The sequence below is a fragment of the Podarcis pityusensis genome (assembly GCF_964106645.2).
Source record: "Podarcis pityusensis genome assembly, chromosome: 11".
Taxonomy (NCBI): Eukaryota; Metazoa; Chordata; class Lepidosauria; order Squamata; family Lacertidae; genus Podarcis; species Podarcis pityusensis.
The window spans coordinates 47,449,905-47,466,739 of record NC_138036.1 but is presented as its reverse complement, the minus strand read 5'-3'; the positions used below and the strand labels follow the sequence as shown (position 1 = coordinate 47,466,739).

The window sequence follows — 16,835 nt, the reverse complement described above, 5'->3', positions numbered from 1 at the left end:
CAGCTTGGTATTTGAAGTAGCAGCACATGCCACTGCAAGCCTGTATCTGCAATGGAGTCATGAAATATGCCTATTGATTCTTTTCATAGTTGTGTACAGACTTTAAATTAAAAATGTTTAGTGGTAGTGGATATAGGCCAGTTGTCCCTTGTAGTCCCTTATCTTCACAGTTTCAATGCTGTGGAAAAGATGGAAGAGACAAGTAAAAAAACTACCTTTATTTTTTCTTCTTCATCTGTTACATATTTTTAAACAGGGATGTGTTTTATTATTCAGACATTCAGGCAATGTTGATTTCATTAGTTTAGACAGGGAAAAAGCATATAAATGCAAACATTGTTGGCTTAACCTGAACATAACTGCATAACTTACTACTGACCAGTTGTGTGTTGCGAGGACAAGGTCTTCCTTAGCATTAAAGTGGAGTACTTAAAAATATTGCTAAATAGCCATGACTAGATTCTGGTCTTTGCAGTAAACAAACAGGTTTTATATTTTTTTTAATCTTCAAGTCCATAATTGGATTATGTGTAAGGAGTTCAGATCATATAAACACTGTACAGGCCAAAGAAACCCTTGAAGATGAAATCGAACAGGTGTATGATAGGATACTGCATGTATTTACAAATATTATGAAGAAAAATTTGGTCAAATACTGCAAAGAAAGTGTTCACATTAGGATGGCTACCTTCTCAGCTCAAATAAAAATTAAAAACTCTCATTGGGAGTTTAAGACATTATCAATAATACAAACAGGTAGAGTGAAAACTTTCGACCAAGTAATATAGTCTATGTTTTAATAGGCCAGGTTCAAGCTTGTATACCAAGGATTTACTAAAGTCATTAACAGCAACAGTGACAAACAATGACCAGATCTGCACAATGTGTTCTTATGTGCACCTAATTTCAAGACAATGCACTGCACTTTTGGCTGTTAAGGGAAAAAAATAAATTACAAAACAATCCCTGTAAATGCAATAATGAATCCAAAGGTGTGCATTTATCGATTTTAATACACATTTTGAATGTTACCACAAGATATTAAAAATAAATAAGTATGCCCAAAGGCATGCACTGATAGACAAAGTTATTAAAAGTTAGCTCTAGGAGGCTCTTTTTAAAAGGAAACAAACCATTGAGTTTTGGTCAACAAATCTGTCTAGCCATTTTACTTCCTTTGCTCCATTCTCCACATGATGCTGGCAGCTAAACATGACAAAAGCACACCTCTGTCATTATGGCTTTAAATGAAACAATGGGGGGGCTGCCTTTTCTACTGAACAGTTCACTTGTTCATAATACAGGCACTTCAAGGAGCTATGAGGAAAGTACCTGACCAAGGCTATTAACTGTTTCTTAGTGTCGCAATATTTCACCAAAGCGTAAGAAAGTTCCAGGAACCCCCGGCTGTGATCAGGAACTAAGGGCTAGCATTCATTAAAGGCAGTATTACATCCAATCCATTTCTTTTCTTAAATCAAATAGCAAAATAATTTACAAACAGACCTAAATTTTGTTACATGGCACATCCAGACCTTCACCTTGAAACTTGTTATTCAGCACTAACTTTTGATTATTATTATTTTGAATGTATTCCCCGATTCATGTTCACAGTTATTTCCTTGTAGTGTGTTTTTTCATAACTCCTAAGCATCTTTCTGTTGAAGTTTCAGCCTTTGTGTCGGACATAACTGGAAGCACAACTTGCATTATACAAACATTATTTCTGTACAAGCACTATTGCCACTTCTACTACACTGCATTTCAATTAGAGGCACAACAAAAGCTGAGTTTTAAATCCAGATTTTACCCACAGTGATTCACCTGCTCCCCTAGAAACCACAGCATAGACTTTTGGCATCAGAGGACTCCTTCTCTTGCTTCTGTCTCAGTACCACTGGGCAGTGACTGTACCATGTTTTCTGATAGGATTTAATGGTAACAATTTTGCAAATGCAGTACCTTCAAAGCAATGGGGGAGGGGGAAATCAATGCAAGTGTTACTGACAAAAAAAATCTTAAAGCAAGACGTATTTCAAATGTTTGGGTAGTTATGCTTTCATGTCCATTGTTCTCTGAAAAATCACCTGCTTTCGGTATGGCATCAGAAAAACCTCAGCACATGCCAGGTTTATGAAATATCTGGTCTTCAGCTAATCACTGCTAATGTTTTCTATGACAGTTTAGTTTTGCTGGAGGAAAGAGCAGCATTTTTTCCCCATTGGTCCAGTATCTTAGTGGTCAAATATATACTCATGTGGACACAGATTTAAAGCTTCCAGAAGAGATGATCCAAACTAAGTATGTTGAACCACCAAATCAAAGCAAATATGAGGACCTTCTCATTGAAATAGGGGTGCCAGAAAAACGTGTGGTCACTAATCACGATATAGCAGATGAGCAAGTAAGTAATTCCCCATGGTCTGCCTTCTTCCAAAGTCATTTGTGACGCTGAATGGTTTTCCTTTTCCTTCGCTTGAAAAAACAGCAGCACCTGCAATTGTGAAATGAAAATGGTCTTACATGCAGAACAAGGTATCTCTGATATAAATATCATGCTGATCTAAATACAGTTAAGAAAATTAAGCCAGTTCAAAGCAGGTTAAAGACAAATCACATCAACTTATAGGGAAATAAGTGTAATAAAGCAGACTTCTAAAACATTTCATCATCTGATATCTATGCAGATGGTGCAATGAAGGTGGTATAGTTATGTTGAATCAACATCTATTAGGGGAAAAATAAGTACAACACAAGACAACAGATCCCTGTACGTTGGTTTCATTAGCTACTAACAAACAGTATATGAACTAGGCATGGCAATGTTTGAACATAAATCTGTAGTCATCAGTGGGCATATTTTGTGTGGCTTTGGGGGCTGGTTTATCTGTTGTTATTTTTTAAGCATGTGATGCCGTTGAATCTTTTGCTTTTGACATAAGCAACATGTGTCTGAATCAAGAGAATGGCTTCACTTTTTAAGGTTTTGTTTATATAGTGAAGAATTACTTATATAGCCTCTTTTACCATTTGACAGTGTTAATGCCATCAGTAAGTGATAAATGTTGACAGTTACACTATAGCATTATGGGTAGCCAAACAGGAAAGAGAGGTGGTGGATGTTTGGACCAGTTTATTCACTGGTGTCATAACGTTCCATCCACCTGCTCTCAGGTCTTTATACAGGACATGGAGCAGGCTATGTCCCCGCTCTAGCAAAGGAATAGAGCAAGAATGTGTTCCTGCCTTTGTGAAAGCAACCAAGCGACTTAGGCATTAAAGTGTGAAATGTCAAAAGATGAACATTACAGCAAAATCCTCAATGTCTGAGTAAAAATGACACTGCTAACTTCTAAAACATTGCAAAGATGGGGATTTCTGCCCCATGTCTGTTCAGTATTCTTTAACATCAACATAGAACTGTAACTGCACCCTGTAGTATGCTGCAAAATAAGTCCCAGGATGACAAGCAAAAATCCCCTTTCCCCCTTTCAACAGCCTATATGGACTATGCTACAGAACATGAGGCCCAGTTCTAAGTATTAGAGAAAAGGCCACTGAAGACACAGTATGGTCTTAAGAGACACAGGTCGTACAACTGATCACACTCTCCCTTACTGAGTGTGAATTCCCTCTGTTCACTTAAACTTGGCACCACCATTAATCAGGGTTCATGCTAACCCCAGTAAGGCCAGCAGAGGAAAAGTGGGAGGCAAATTCACACTCAAGAAAAGCTGCTACCAGCCAGTGTACTCAGTGATGAACAAGAAGGTTCAAAGGGTAAAACAATGTATGATTTGCATACATTACATGATTTGCATACTGCCCTTCATTCGAGGATCACAGGGTGGCTTACAATTTAAAAACGCAAAAAATACATACCATCGTAACAAAGAAAAACACCACCCATCACAGTTTAAAAGGCCATAGACTGTTTAATTAGCCAAAGGCCTGGAAGAGGAATGTTTTTGCCTGGCACCTAAAGATATGTAACAAGGGTGCCAGGAGAGCGTCTTTGGGGAAAGTATCCCCTAAAAGGGGAGCCACCACAGAAAATGCCCATTCTCCTGTTGCTGCCCTCCAGAGCTCTTGCGGAGAAGGCACACAAAGAAGGGCCTTATATGATGGTTGCAGGATCCAGGATGGTTCATATGAGGAGAGGCGGTCCTAGAGGTATTGTGTTCCTCAGCGGTTTAAGGCTTTCTAGGTCAAAACCAGCACTTTGAATTGGGCCTGAAAACTAACTGGTAGTGCAGTAGGATCAGCAACCTGGCTGCTGAATTCTGCACCAACTAAAGTTTCTGAACTGTCTTCAGAGCCAGCTCCATGTATAACGCATTGCAGTAATCTAACCTAGAGGTTAACAGAAGTTAAGCTATCCCTGTGTCCAGATAGGGGCGTAGCTGGGGCACCAGGCAAAGCTGATGGAAGGCACTCTGCGCCACCAAGACCACTTGAGCTTCACACGACAGCAATCAATCCAGGAGTACTCCCAAACTGTGTACCAGCTCCTTCAGAGGAAGTGTAATCCCATCCATCCAATCTAGGGAACCACCCATTAACAGTGCCTCAGTCTTGTCATGCTAAAATGACAGTCAATTTTGGAAGGCTTTCTTGAATGAAGATATTATGCAAATCCAAAAGTGATTAACTTTGGATATATTAATAGTAGCCCAATTTCTGATTATAGCCAACTGACAATAGGCTCAACCCCAACCAAATCAAAGGGGCTTAATAAAATCTGGGTGATTCTGAGAAGCATAATTCTAAGTATTGTAAATTCAAACATTGTTTAACCTCAGTGGATTTGACTAATCTCTACTTTAAGTGGTTTAGTACTGTGTATTTCATTCCTGTTTTTTTGTGTTTTGTACTACTGTTTTATTTGTGACTGGGTGCATTTTTTTTAAATTTTATTTGCTAGACCACCTTTGTTATTAGGTGATCTAAAAATAATCTAGTGAAATAAAAAAATATGAGGAACAAGGAGGGCACACCAGGTTTGGGAAGGCTGATATAAACAATTATCAAAACACATTACGATAAGAGTTGAAGAAATTGATGCTAATACATATATAACACTATCCTCAACATCACCCTGTTTATTTGGACAAATACATATTTCATAAAACGTTGTAACTGCTTTGTTTGCATTAAAAAGATATTCACACAACTGTAGAATACCAGTTGCAGCCAATGATATGCTCTTAACTATAAATGGTCACTAGAGGGCCTCGCTTTCCCATATATAACACACAGTTACTATTCTGAGGCGTTCTACTATCTATCCCCTTTGAGGCAGAAATTCCAAGTCTGTGAGAAAAGTAGATACATGCTCATGACCTGTAACACAGAAGGCGGCATTTATAGTCTACATGAACTTATACTGCCTTAGTTCTAAAGGCTATAAAATGATTTAGGACTTAATTGCTTTGTGCAAACAGTAGTTAACTATTTTCAGGACCTTTGTTCTCACTGCAGGCAAATGCATTCAAAACTAAGCTGCCCTGTGCAATGTCATGGGTCTATAATATAGTTGATTTAACAACTTGTCTGCTCCCCACCTACAAAGTAAAGTGTCAAATCTTGCCCAGGCTGAGAGCCAAGGCATGGGAAAGGAAATCTCCTTTTCCCTTAACATCTCTATATGTGACCTTTCCCATCATTTATTTTTAAGATGTGCCTGCACTTCAGGATTTTCCAGGTCTATTTATTTTCCAGGTCTATTTATAGGCTTTTAATTTCTCGTTGCTTACATCAACTTTGGCTTTGGTTGTCTAATTGTTTTCAGGAGCTTTTCCTCCTCTCTTAGGCTTACAGTCATCAAGTTCTGCTGGGGTAACTCATCTGTTTCTTGGAAAGCATACTAACCTTTTAAACAACAACAACTACTGAATTTCTATATGCCTGGAAAACATGATTGTTCCAGCCAAATGATGGGGGTGTGGAGATACAAATATGCATCAAAGAGCTGCAAAATAAAGCCACAAGCCAGGCTTATCTAGATGAGACAGCCTCAAAGTACTTTGCAGGAGTACAAAAACAGCTCAGTGAGGACTGTGCCTGCTCAGTGGGTGCAGAACACACTGCCTGTTGTAAAGAAGGTGGCCCTAAAAACATGGGGCAGGGAGAATGAAATATTCTGGAAGAGAGCATGGCTGACAGTAAACATGAATAGGAGCACCGCACACTGCAACATTTTATTGGTTTCACATGCCCCTTCCGTCTCTGATATTCAATTTGATATTTCCCACACCATTAAATAGCAGGCAGCAAACATTCCACTCCTATTCCCATGCCTCTGAGGGCTGGTCCAGGCCAATTCCCAACAAGAAGGCAATATTTGTAGAGAGCAACAAAAACAGACAGCATAGCTCAGGCTGAAGGGGGAAGCAGACCCCAGATGCACTCTTGGTGGCAGCTACTGATGCTCTTTTACCAGGCTTGTTGTCAGTAGTTGCCAAGGGACCAACCTCCTGACATGAACTCCAAGAAATGCCCAACCAGGATGAATCCCGTTTAAAAACCCAAAGGGAATTTCACAAAAAACTCCAAAGTATTTAGAATTCCACCTGAAATATATGTTGTGTTTCAAGGTGACTTCCTTTCCAGGTGAACAGAAGTTTAGATACCGATTGTAAACTATGGTAGCCAAATTGATTTAGAGCTAAGAAAGCCAGTCAACAATTACTTATATTTTCCAAAGGACTCCAAGTGTGAATATTGAAATACTACAGAGACTGTGATAACAGGGATAACAGTGGGTTGTTAGTAAGCTTATTTGTCCACTTACAACAAATGAAGGACACACACGCATACAGAATACTAGAAGGTATTCCAAGAAAGAAAACAAAGAGAGAGACAGATTTAGGAAGCAAAATTTTAAGAAACGGCTACCTGGGGGGGGGGGGACCCTGAGAGGATGAAGTGAGAGCATAAAGAGCGACATTTGGTCCTTTGTCATTTCCTCCTCCTCACATGCAGAGCCACACACCTACGAATCTCCTATTTCCCACGTTTCCTCCCACTTTATCTCATGTAATTACTAATGGGTGGTGGAAAGGTACGGTGACAGACAGACAGGAGCAGGTGACTCAAATCAGTTACCAATCAAACTGCCAAGAAAAGGTCGGATTGAGCTAACAAATAGATGTAAAGATTGGCCAACATCTCCATCCTAATAGAAAAAGCAGCTAACGCACCTACCCAACTCCCTCCCCTTCCCCACGCTTCTCAGTACTGAGAAATGAAGCAAAGGATAGTAGCTGTCAGGAAGGCATGCTTCCTAGTACTGTAATATCATTCACCACTTCAAGGAAAAGGGCTACAACGTGGGGAAGGAACGCAGAACATGTGCATTTCTCCAGCATCTCAAATGAACTCCACCTCACTGCTCAGTCTCAGAGAGAATAAAGATGATGGACTATAGCTCAGAGTAGCTGTTTTGCACGCAAAACATCCTGGGTTCAATGCTCTGCAACACTAGGTAGGGCTGGGAGAGATTCCTGCCTGGAACTCTGAGGAGTCACTGGCAGTCAATGTAGACAATATTGAGTTAGATGGACCAATGGCCTGACTCCTATGTTCCTTTCTAGCCTTCAGTTAATCTCTAAACTGGATCAATGTTTCTATAAGATACAGTGAAATTGCCTGGGAGGAGGGAGCTCCTTTCATTAGTGAGAAGAAAACTGGTGGCTTAGGCTGTGAGGCTTTGAATCAGGGTGTCTGAATGAATTCAAGGCAATTTAACTCATGATTTGAATCAGCAAGAAGAAGAAAGTATGAAGATGAAGCTTGCCGCTGATTCTGCATCAAAACAATGGTGTAAATCTGACTACTAAACTATGTTGTTTTGCAGTTAGTACTTTTACACTTTTCATTCTTACCACTAGACTTTGCATCCCTTTGCCACACAATATATGCATTGCAAAGGTTTTCTTTGTTTAGCCTAGAGACGGAATGCTTCTAAAATATTCTTATATAGTCTTTCTTATAACCAGCACTTGTTTAATACATTAATGGTGCAATCCTGTGGGCATTTCTCCCTATTGCACTTAGGCAGTAAGTAACCTGTCACTCAAGGAACTACCCTTTGCAGTTTGGGAGGGTTTTTTTCTAACTCCTCATTGTTGGTGGGGTTTTTGGAACAATGTGAGAAGTTGATTTTTTCCCCCCAGCTGGTTTCCATTGATGTCTTCCAATCTAACTCTAGGACATAATCATAAACAATATCCAAGGTTATGGAAGGACTATACCTGCCACTGACTCTGCTGGCATTACAACACCTATTTGCACAGGCATTAAAAAAAATTGCTAGCATTAGTTTGTTGTTTTAAGGAGTCCTGCTGACTCCATAATGTATTTTTTATGATTGAGCTACCATTAAGTTTGTTTTATCTGTTCTGCACAGCTCTTAGGTCAACTGTACTTTAATTGATTAGTAACCTGCCCTAAAATCTTGCTATAGGGCTGAATAAAAGTATATTAAATAAACAAATAAGGTGAAGCAAAAGCTGTGGAACTGCACATGAACAATTTCCACATGTACACAATAGTTCACAGAGACTTGACATATACACAGTTCAAGAAGAAATGTTCTGTAGTCATTTGCACTTCCCACTACTGTTGACATCAACATGAGCAAGAGCCAGCATGAAAGAACTTCCCACATTCATCCCAGGTTTGTGCAAAGATAAAGCTAGCTGAGAGCTCATTTGTACTGAAAAGGGATGACTGCGATACCATATGTGATGCATGTAAGGATGTCATCAGTGATAGGATCTTTTCGGTCAGTGCGACAATGCTTCTTTTGAAATGCATCTTTGCCTGCTCATTCTGCACTGCATGGAAATTTTTCCTAGGCAGGCGCAAAACTTTCACTTCAAATTGCAGCCAGGGCACACTATTTTTCTGATAAGATTTTGCACAAAGTCTGATTATCATTCCCAGTTCTAGATAGGATATATTATTGGTCCATCCCTCAAAGCGTTTTCTTCTCTGAATGAGATGAACAAAGCAGTATTTTCACTTTTATGATTTATTTTATTTGTCATGACTATTGTGTACCTGACACCATGCTTGTTCTGCAGCTTTACTGAGGCAGGTTTACACAGCTTTCATCAATGTATTTTAGGCTGTGACCTCTACCAATATACTTATGTTCACTTGTATATTATTATAGCTCATGTTTAAACAAATACACTGGATTATGTTGTTTTAACCTTAATTTGCCTCTTGAAAATGCCCGTATGTCTCCCAATTGTCTGGTACAAATACCAAACAACGTAAGTTTGACAAGCTCTTCCACCACTTTAGAAAATCTGCCATTTAGTTACAGGGTTAGTAAATCAGTATGATAAAAATTAGCTTTGTGCACAGATTGCATTCAGCAATGAAGTCAGGGAACACGCAAAAGTATGAATTTGAGAAATGCAAATGTACACAGGTTGAGCTATCAGTTAGCAAATAATTACCAATGACTAAACTTTCATAAATATCTGCTATAACTTAGTGGCAAAAGTGCTTTAATTGTTTATGATGTTAGCACCTAAAAAAAATAGTCTGCCCTCTATAATGGCATACCAATAGGTAAACTACTGCATATAATCATTGACATTAAAACAAAAATTTAGAAGTATTAGATAAAAGTACACCAAGATTTGAAAAACAAGCAGAAACAGAAGCAGGCAAAAGTGCTCCTCGATAAGGTAGTAAGTTTCTCATGTTAAAAAAGACCAATAGCAAAAGCCATTAGAATTCATTTGTAATGGTTTTCCAATTGTACTTTGCTCTTGAGAGCTCTTTTGTTTTTAAAATGCTCTGGAGCCTTTTTCTGCCTGCCTGCACTTTAGAACTCACCACATGTTCAACACTTTCTGGCAGCTAATACAAAGAAAATACAAAGGGGAAAGAGAATCAGAATGCTATCCATTGTAAAAGTGCTGCATTTTGCATATATAACATAACACCGAAGTTATCAAGAACTGAAACGATATTTTACAGTACAACAAATGCACAAACTTTGCTTCTTTGCTATGCAATTTGCTTAGCAAAATTTTCAATGAGGGTATAATTATACCCTAAAAGTGCCCCATGCTCACATGCAGAGGGGTTCTTTTAGGTGTCAATAAAGCCCTATTCCTTTTACCACTACCACATCACTGGCGTATGAAGATCTTGAGTTATTTGGAGTTCAGAGAAAAGGGTACTTACATGGGTTTATGAAAAGATGCACCCACCTCCAATTTACTGTACTAATCAGGTGGAGGAGGGAAGAAATATGCTCTGTTGAGTCCCTAAAAAAGTGGCAATATTGCTTTAATTCCCTAGAAAAGGGACTCAAGCTGCAGCCTTCCCTAGAGAATAGCTGCACTCATTTGCATTCTTTTGGGTAAGTAGTTTTGAGAGCTTTCTAAGTTAAAAAGTGACAAATACAAGCAGCGATTGGATTTGAAGCACTTCAGCTCAACACACACGGTCACATGTACCTTTGGGGGCCCTGTGATTTGAAAAGCTGCGTCTAAAGCGCACCATGAATGCCCCTACTGGGTAGTACTATGACACTGCCCATTTTAAGCAACAGAAATCCCTCCCGTGTCAAGTATTTGTTCCCTCCAATCTGTCCTATCTTGAGAACTAGGTACTGAAAAACTAAAATGCTCCTATGCCTTGGAGGTTTTGTGGAAATAACAAAACCTCAATTTTTAACAAGTTTAAATGCAAAACTATTGAAGCAGTTTGTGATTTGCTAGTCATGAACTAAAAATAGTGGAAATTACACTTGAAAAGACAGACTAACTCACACATTCAGTACCACAATATGTGATGGTAACATAGCGATTATTTTGTATAAGATAATACGTACTTTGTTTCGTCCATTACTTCCACTTCTGTAGGGGCTGTGATGGGTGCATTTGAACGTCCTGCAGTAGGATCATCTGTGTTGAGCTCTCCATTTGTTGAGCTTACAACCTGCAATTACAAGTATTTCCAAAAATCATACACTAGTAAATGCCCATATTTCGTTCAATATTTGTTTCATAGCATAAGGAGCTGAAATTAGTATATTAATGCATTACTTCTAGGTTATAACTATTTTTCCATTCAAGCCTCGTGCATAGTTTTACTAAACTTTCTCCAACTGCTTGTAGAAAAAGCCATCTACAAAAAAATTGACTAGTTAAAGGAGAAAAAAGTGAAGAACTACTATATTTAGCAATAAAGGATTTGCCGTAAATTGCAACAGCTATTACTATGAAATATAGCTTTAACTTCAAGCATTGGCAACATTCAGTGGCGCCTCCTGTGGCAACTTGTAAATGCCAGCTGAAAACTTTTCTATTCTGCCAGGCTTATGCAGGCAATGGTTTCCTGGTCTTTTTCCTGAACTTTATTGTTTTTTAACTTGTTTTAAACTTTGTGTGTTTTCATGTATTCTTGTTTTTACTGTTGTAAACTACTCTGATATACTTTTGTAATATAAGAGTATATAATTATTTTTATAAATAAAATAAATTCTACAAAAGGGAGAATGAAGGCTTGTCCTATGAATGTCTTGTGAAGGGCCATTTTAATGAAGGTACATGCCCACAAAAACATAATGAATATGATACCAAACACTCTTCAAGCCTTTTCTGCTTCTGAGTATACTTTCACCCTAATAAACAAGCGGTGCAATTTCTACCAAAGGGCGGAATTAAACATCACACTATACCAACTTCCTGTGTGTGCAAGAATTTCGCATGCCAGATGGAATGGTCTCCTCTCTCCCTTTCTGTGTGCCATTCTCCCACCCCGCCATAGCCAATTTCTAGGGCGCAGCAATGGGCCCCACTGTGAAAGCAGAAGTCCTTTTGCACAGGGCTTCCACTGGCAGGAAATGTTGTGTTAATCCCATCCATAATATCCAAACATCTGCTTTGCTTGCTACATGCCTCATGGTACTACCAAAGATCAGGAAAAAACTTTGGGGGGGGTGTATTTCAAGAAATAAAATTGATATAAACCTGACTTGTTCCTTACAAAAACCACAAAGCATCAGCCAGTTTTCAGTCTTGCTGGCTACAGGGGTCTGTTTCACCAACACAGGGTCTGTTGAGGGAATGCTCTTCATGAAACAGTACCCAACAGGACTGAACCTCACCACCCAGCTCATCATAGACATCACCTAGTTGATGGATAGGGAAATGGCAGGTCCAAGATTGGTCTGTGGACCAGCCCTAAAGCAACAGCAAACTGGGAGCCTATAGTAAAGGTAAAGGGACCCCTGACCATTAGGTCCAGTCGTGGATGACTCTGGGGTTGCGGCGCTCATCACGCTTTATTGGCCGAGGGAGCCGGCGTACAGCTTCTGGGTCACGTGGCCAGCATGACTAAGCCGCTTCTGGCGAACCAGAGCAGTGCACGGAAACGCCGTTTACCTTCCCGCCGGAGCGGTACCTATTTATCTCCTTGCACTTTGGCGTGCTTTTGAACTGCTAGGTTGGCAGGAACAGGGACCGAGCAATGGGAGCTCACCCCGACGCGAGGATTCGAACTGCCGACCTTCTGATCAGCAAGTCCTAGGCTCTGTGGTTTAACCCACAGCGCCACCTGCGTCCCACAAGGAAAGAAAATACAAGAAAAGAAAAGCCTATAGGCATGTCTAAAATATTTAGAAAAAACCCCAAGTGAAATCTGCCTCTCACAATAAATAAGATGTCTGGATAATTTGCTGGGGGGGAGAGAGAACCATTTTTTAAAAGACCTTTTATAAGTGTTTCAAGTTACTGCAACACAAGAACTGTGAAAGAGACAATTCATCAGAGCTATTCAGCTGACATTTTCAGGAACTAAGGCAAACTTTTGTAAAACAGGAATGTAGGAGGCTAGCTAGTGAAACACTAACAATGAACGGTATGTTTCTTCCAGAAATCAAAGCAAGTGAGAAAAATGGACAGTCAGAATAATTTTCTTTTTTATGTCTCACATTGACAAGTCAAATAGTGTTAGACAACCAACAAATTTCTCTCCACAACTTGAATCATTCATTCGCTTTAATGGAAGCTAAATAGACAGAATAAAACTGAAGACAGATTTCCCAAAGCACCATAACCACATGTTTGAGACTTTCAAAAAACCCTAATCACTACCAACAGATGCTTTGCTATTCTGTACTTACTAAAATGATAGGTAAATGAGATCAGTGAACTATTTTGAATGCATAAGGTCAAGGCTAAAGCTTTCCATTTTAAGATGCTTTCAGGTGCTTTATAACCGCCGAAGTTAATAATGTAGGCCAATATCTTCCAACACGATAAAACTATTTTTGAGGCAACAGTACATACGGTCCACCCATTTACAAGAGTGAACACAAAGAACATTTTGCCACACAAGGCTGACCTGCTAGTGATGACGGCAGGTCCTCAGGTTGTAGGAGAAGGGATGTGTTCTGTTTAGAAGTGTACATTTCCATGAAAGCAGCACTAGGTTCCCATTCATAGTTCAAAGAGACAACCTATCTCATTGCTCTGGTACTGGGACCTGACCCTGTCATGCCAACTCTTGTGTTTGTTTAGCACTAGTAGCAAACAATACTGCTGTGCCAGTAAACAATGCTCTCTGCCCGATTCATCTGTGCTGCAAAGGAGATTATAAAGAATAGATTTGCTAACAGCCTCTTATGTAGGATCCTAAATGTTTGCATGTTGAACAAGCAAAAACACAGCACTATAAAAAGGTTACTGAAATCAAGTGGGATAGAACTGCATAGCTATACTCTATTTGCTGGAATAGGCTATTTTTTAGCTGCAAATGGCACAAGCCTCTCCTGTGCTGAAGTTAAACCAGAAGCACATAGGTTGCATGCTATTGGAAAGTAAAGGTAAAGGTACCCCTGCCCATACGGGCCAGTCGTGACCAACTCTGGGGTTGCGCGCCTATCTCGCTTAAGAGGCCGGGGGCCAGCGCTGTCCGAAGACACTTCCGGGTCACGTGGCCAGCGTGACGAAGCTGCTCTGGCGAGCCTGCACCAGCGCAGCACACGGAAACGCTGTTTACCTTTCCGCTATAAAGCGCTACCTATTTATCTACTTGCACTTAAGGGTGCTTTCGAACTGCTAGGTGAGCAGGAGCTGGGACCGAATGACGAGAGCTCACCCCGCCACGGGGATTCGAACCGCCGACCATACGATAAGCAAGTCCTAGGCGCTGAGGTTTTATCCACAGCGCCATCCGTGTCCCCTATTGGAAAGTAGCCAAGATTAAAGTTTCAGGTGTCACTACTGAATTAGTTTACTTAGAAGTTTTTCTTCCTTTACAGAACACTTGTATTTGAGATCTCCCACAAGTTGCACATTTTTATTTCAATATTATGATTCATAATAGCTATTCACAACCTTAAACTCCAATTTTGGCTATGAACATTTTATTTGGAAACCCAACCCAACCACTCATTTCAGATGTTACATAACAAAAGATAAATACTCCAAGCTCAAACCTAAAATGGTTCAGTTTGTGTGAAGGTAAATTTATTTATTATCCAGGAAGCCAAGAACACCCAAGAAGTTCACAAGGTGAGCTTTTGCAAACATAAGCAGCAAGCCCAACAAAATGTTAAATTTATGGGCTTAATTCTTTGTATGCTTTGTAGAAGGATCCTATAGCAGTTTCTGGTAGTTGTAGTCAGGAATTGGAAACATCTAAGCCATTCAGGAAGCTTCTTCAAAGCTCACAGCAACAGAACAAGACTTAAAATATGTCAGTAAGTCATATCCAAGGACATCTCCTTTTGTAATTTACTACCTAATTTGAGATGCCCCGAAAAATACAAACCATCATGATTCAACACGGAATAAGGAGTGAATGGGATATGTTTTTAATTATTTGCTAGATTTATATTCCAGCTTGCCATAAAAAATGTCCATGGCAGCTAGAACTGAAAACGCAATAAGAACTTAAACCTAGACTTATTGCATTGCACCTACATATTTCAATGATTCTGATGTAGTCACATTTCAGTCATGGCACCATGACTGGATTAATTTCTATAGACAACCGCTATATAAGACTCCAAGCATGTATGGGAAAACTCACCAATTCACTGCACAAGCACACAAAATCCTGACCTAACGAGTATCTTGAAGAATAGTGCTTATAACACATTTATATTCCCAAATCATTTATAGGAAGATCTGCCACAAAATATTGCAGAAACTTCAAGATTAGCAACTTGCAATTTGCTCCTTTTCCATTAAAGCAGGTCATGGAGGTGTCAGACGACAGTGACAGTCATCTCATTCCCTATAATCACCATTACAACACTAGCTTAGTTCCCACCTTTGTCACTATGACTATAGCAGAGAACCACTTAACAGACTCTACTGAACAAAAGCAATGAGATCTCTATATAAATGCTAAGTCAAAATGATTCATTTGTACTACTGTGAGGAGTGAGAATGCTCTCACCAAAATTAACAGCAAAAATAAATGGTGGCATTTGGTGTTTTACAATGTCCTTCATGAAGATCAGCAGTGCCTGACAGTTTACCAGTAACAGAAAAATACTCATGAGTGCATTTGTAAATTACAACAGACATCCCTTTTCTTTACACGGATGTTCAACTCAGGGGTTTTTTAAAAAACCAAACTTTCCTCTCAACAAGCCAGCTTTGGGATATTATTCTTATAGTATTGGGTATGATAGTAGGTATTTTGGACTGATAGTTGCAATTCCCTCCTGGCAAGGGAAGTGGATCCATTTGGATGGGCAATCCTTAGAGACTGATGGAAACTATTCCTTCTGAGCTTCTTCTCTGGCGTTGTGCAGCCCTAGTGGCTCCTTGGTATTCTGAAGAGCTATGGGATTTGAAGCAAGCTGGATGACTAGAGTACAAGAGGTATAATTCTCACCATGAAGCCAACCAAACGCCCATAATCATGCATACCATGTGGCAGTGCAAACAGCAAAGAAGTCACATTTCACAGCCTGCATTGCATCATCTAGTGGGCAGCAAGCTGAACTATCTTGCATGGTCTGGAGGTTACAGACACAATGGCTGCTGTTAACAGACCGGTGACCATTTCAGTGACCAGAACTGACACTTTTACAAGCACCAAATAATGTTCATTTTGCACTTGCAAATAATAATTCACTTTGGAGCTCCCTGCCCATTGGCATTAGGAGGGTACCCACACTTTAATGTTTTCAGCAACTGCTGAAACCATTTTTGTTTATCTAAGCCTACCAAACATGTAAATGTAACAAATATTTTAATCTGTTGTTTTGTTTTATAATGTGTATTTTAAAAACTGCTCATTTTATACTAGGGGGAAAATCAGGCTCTCTAATTTTTAACATCTGCTTTTATCATTCATTTTAATGCATATTTTATATTTTATGCAAACTGCTTGGAGATTCTGATGATTAAATGACAAATAAATTTTCTTAAATAGTCTCTGCCTGCTCACTGTGAACTATTGAATCCCAGTTCTGTCTCAACAGCCATTAAAATCGCTCAGTATGGGAAAAGCATTTCGCTTCTATTGTTGTCTAGGACTTGAGACAACAGCATGCTTTAGCTAATCGTGACTATGGCTGGACAAAAATATGTCAGGAAAGTACCTTCTTTCTGTATCAGTGATTTGTAATTATCACAGTGTCATTCAATAATAAAAAGGAAGACCCTCAATTATCCTTGTATAAGCATTAGTGAAACAAAGTACAAGTGTTGGTAGGATTATGGGAACGGCAAGATTAACCAGTGGACCAATATGATTGCAATTAAGGAAGCAAGAGCTACTCAGGTCCTTATTTTAGATGGAGGAAAGGGAGAGCAGAATCTTAGAGAGCTTCCCAT

The 16,835-nt window shown here is 39.4% G+C and overlaps 1 protein-coding gene and 1 long non-coding RNA gene across 8 annotated transcripts in view; one reads left to right on the top strand and one right to left on the bottom strand.

Annotated features, from left to right (window-relative positions):
- Window positions 1-16,835, top strand: part of LOC308458549 — a 436,164-nt gene that overhangs the window by 188,208 nt on the left and 231,121 nt on the right. The window lies entirely within an intron of this gene.
- CSNK1G3 (casein kinase 1 gamma 3) overlaps window positions 204-16,835 on the bottom strand; it is a 56,800-nt gene continuing 40,168 nt past the window's right edge. For 4 of the 7 annotated variants that reach the window (XM_080972897.1, XM_080972900.1, XM_080972895.1 and 1 more), the window contains 3 exons: window positions 10,865-10,971; window positions 9,859-9,882; window positions 204-2,494 (listed from right to left, as the gene is read on the bottom strand). In XM_080972897.1, the coding sequence (XP_080829023.1) occupies window positions 2,440-2,494; window positions 9,859-9,882; window positions 10,865-10,971 (186 nt within the window). In that variant the 3' untranslated portion in view covers window positions 204-2,439. The remainder of the gene's footprint in view (window positions 2,495-9,858; window positions 9,883-10,864; window positions 10,972-16,835) is intronic. The other 3 variants (XM_080972899.1, XM_080972901.1, XM_080972898.1) reach the window with 1 other exon arrangement.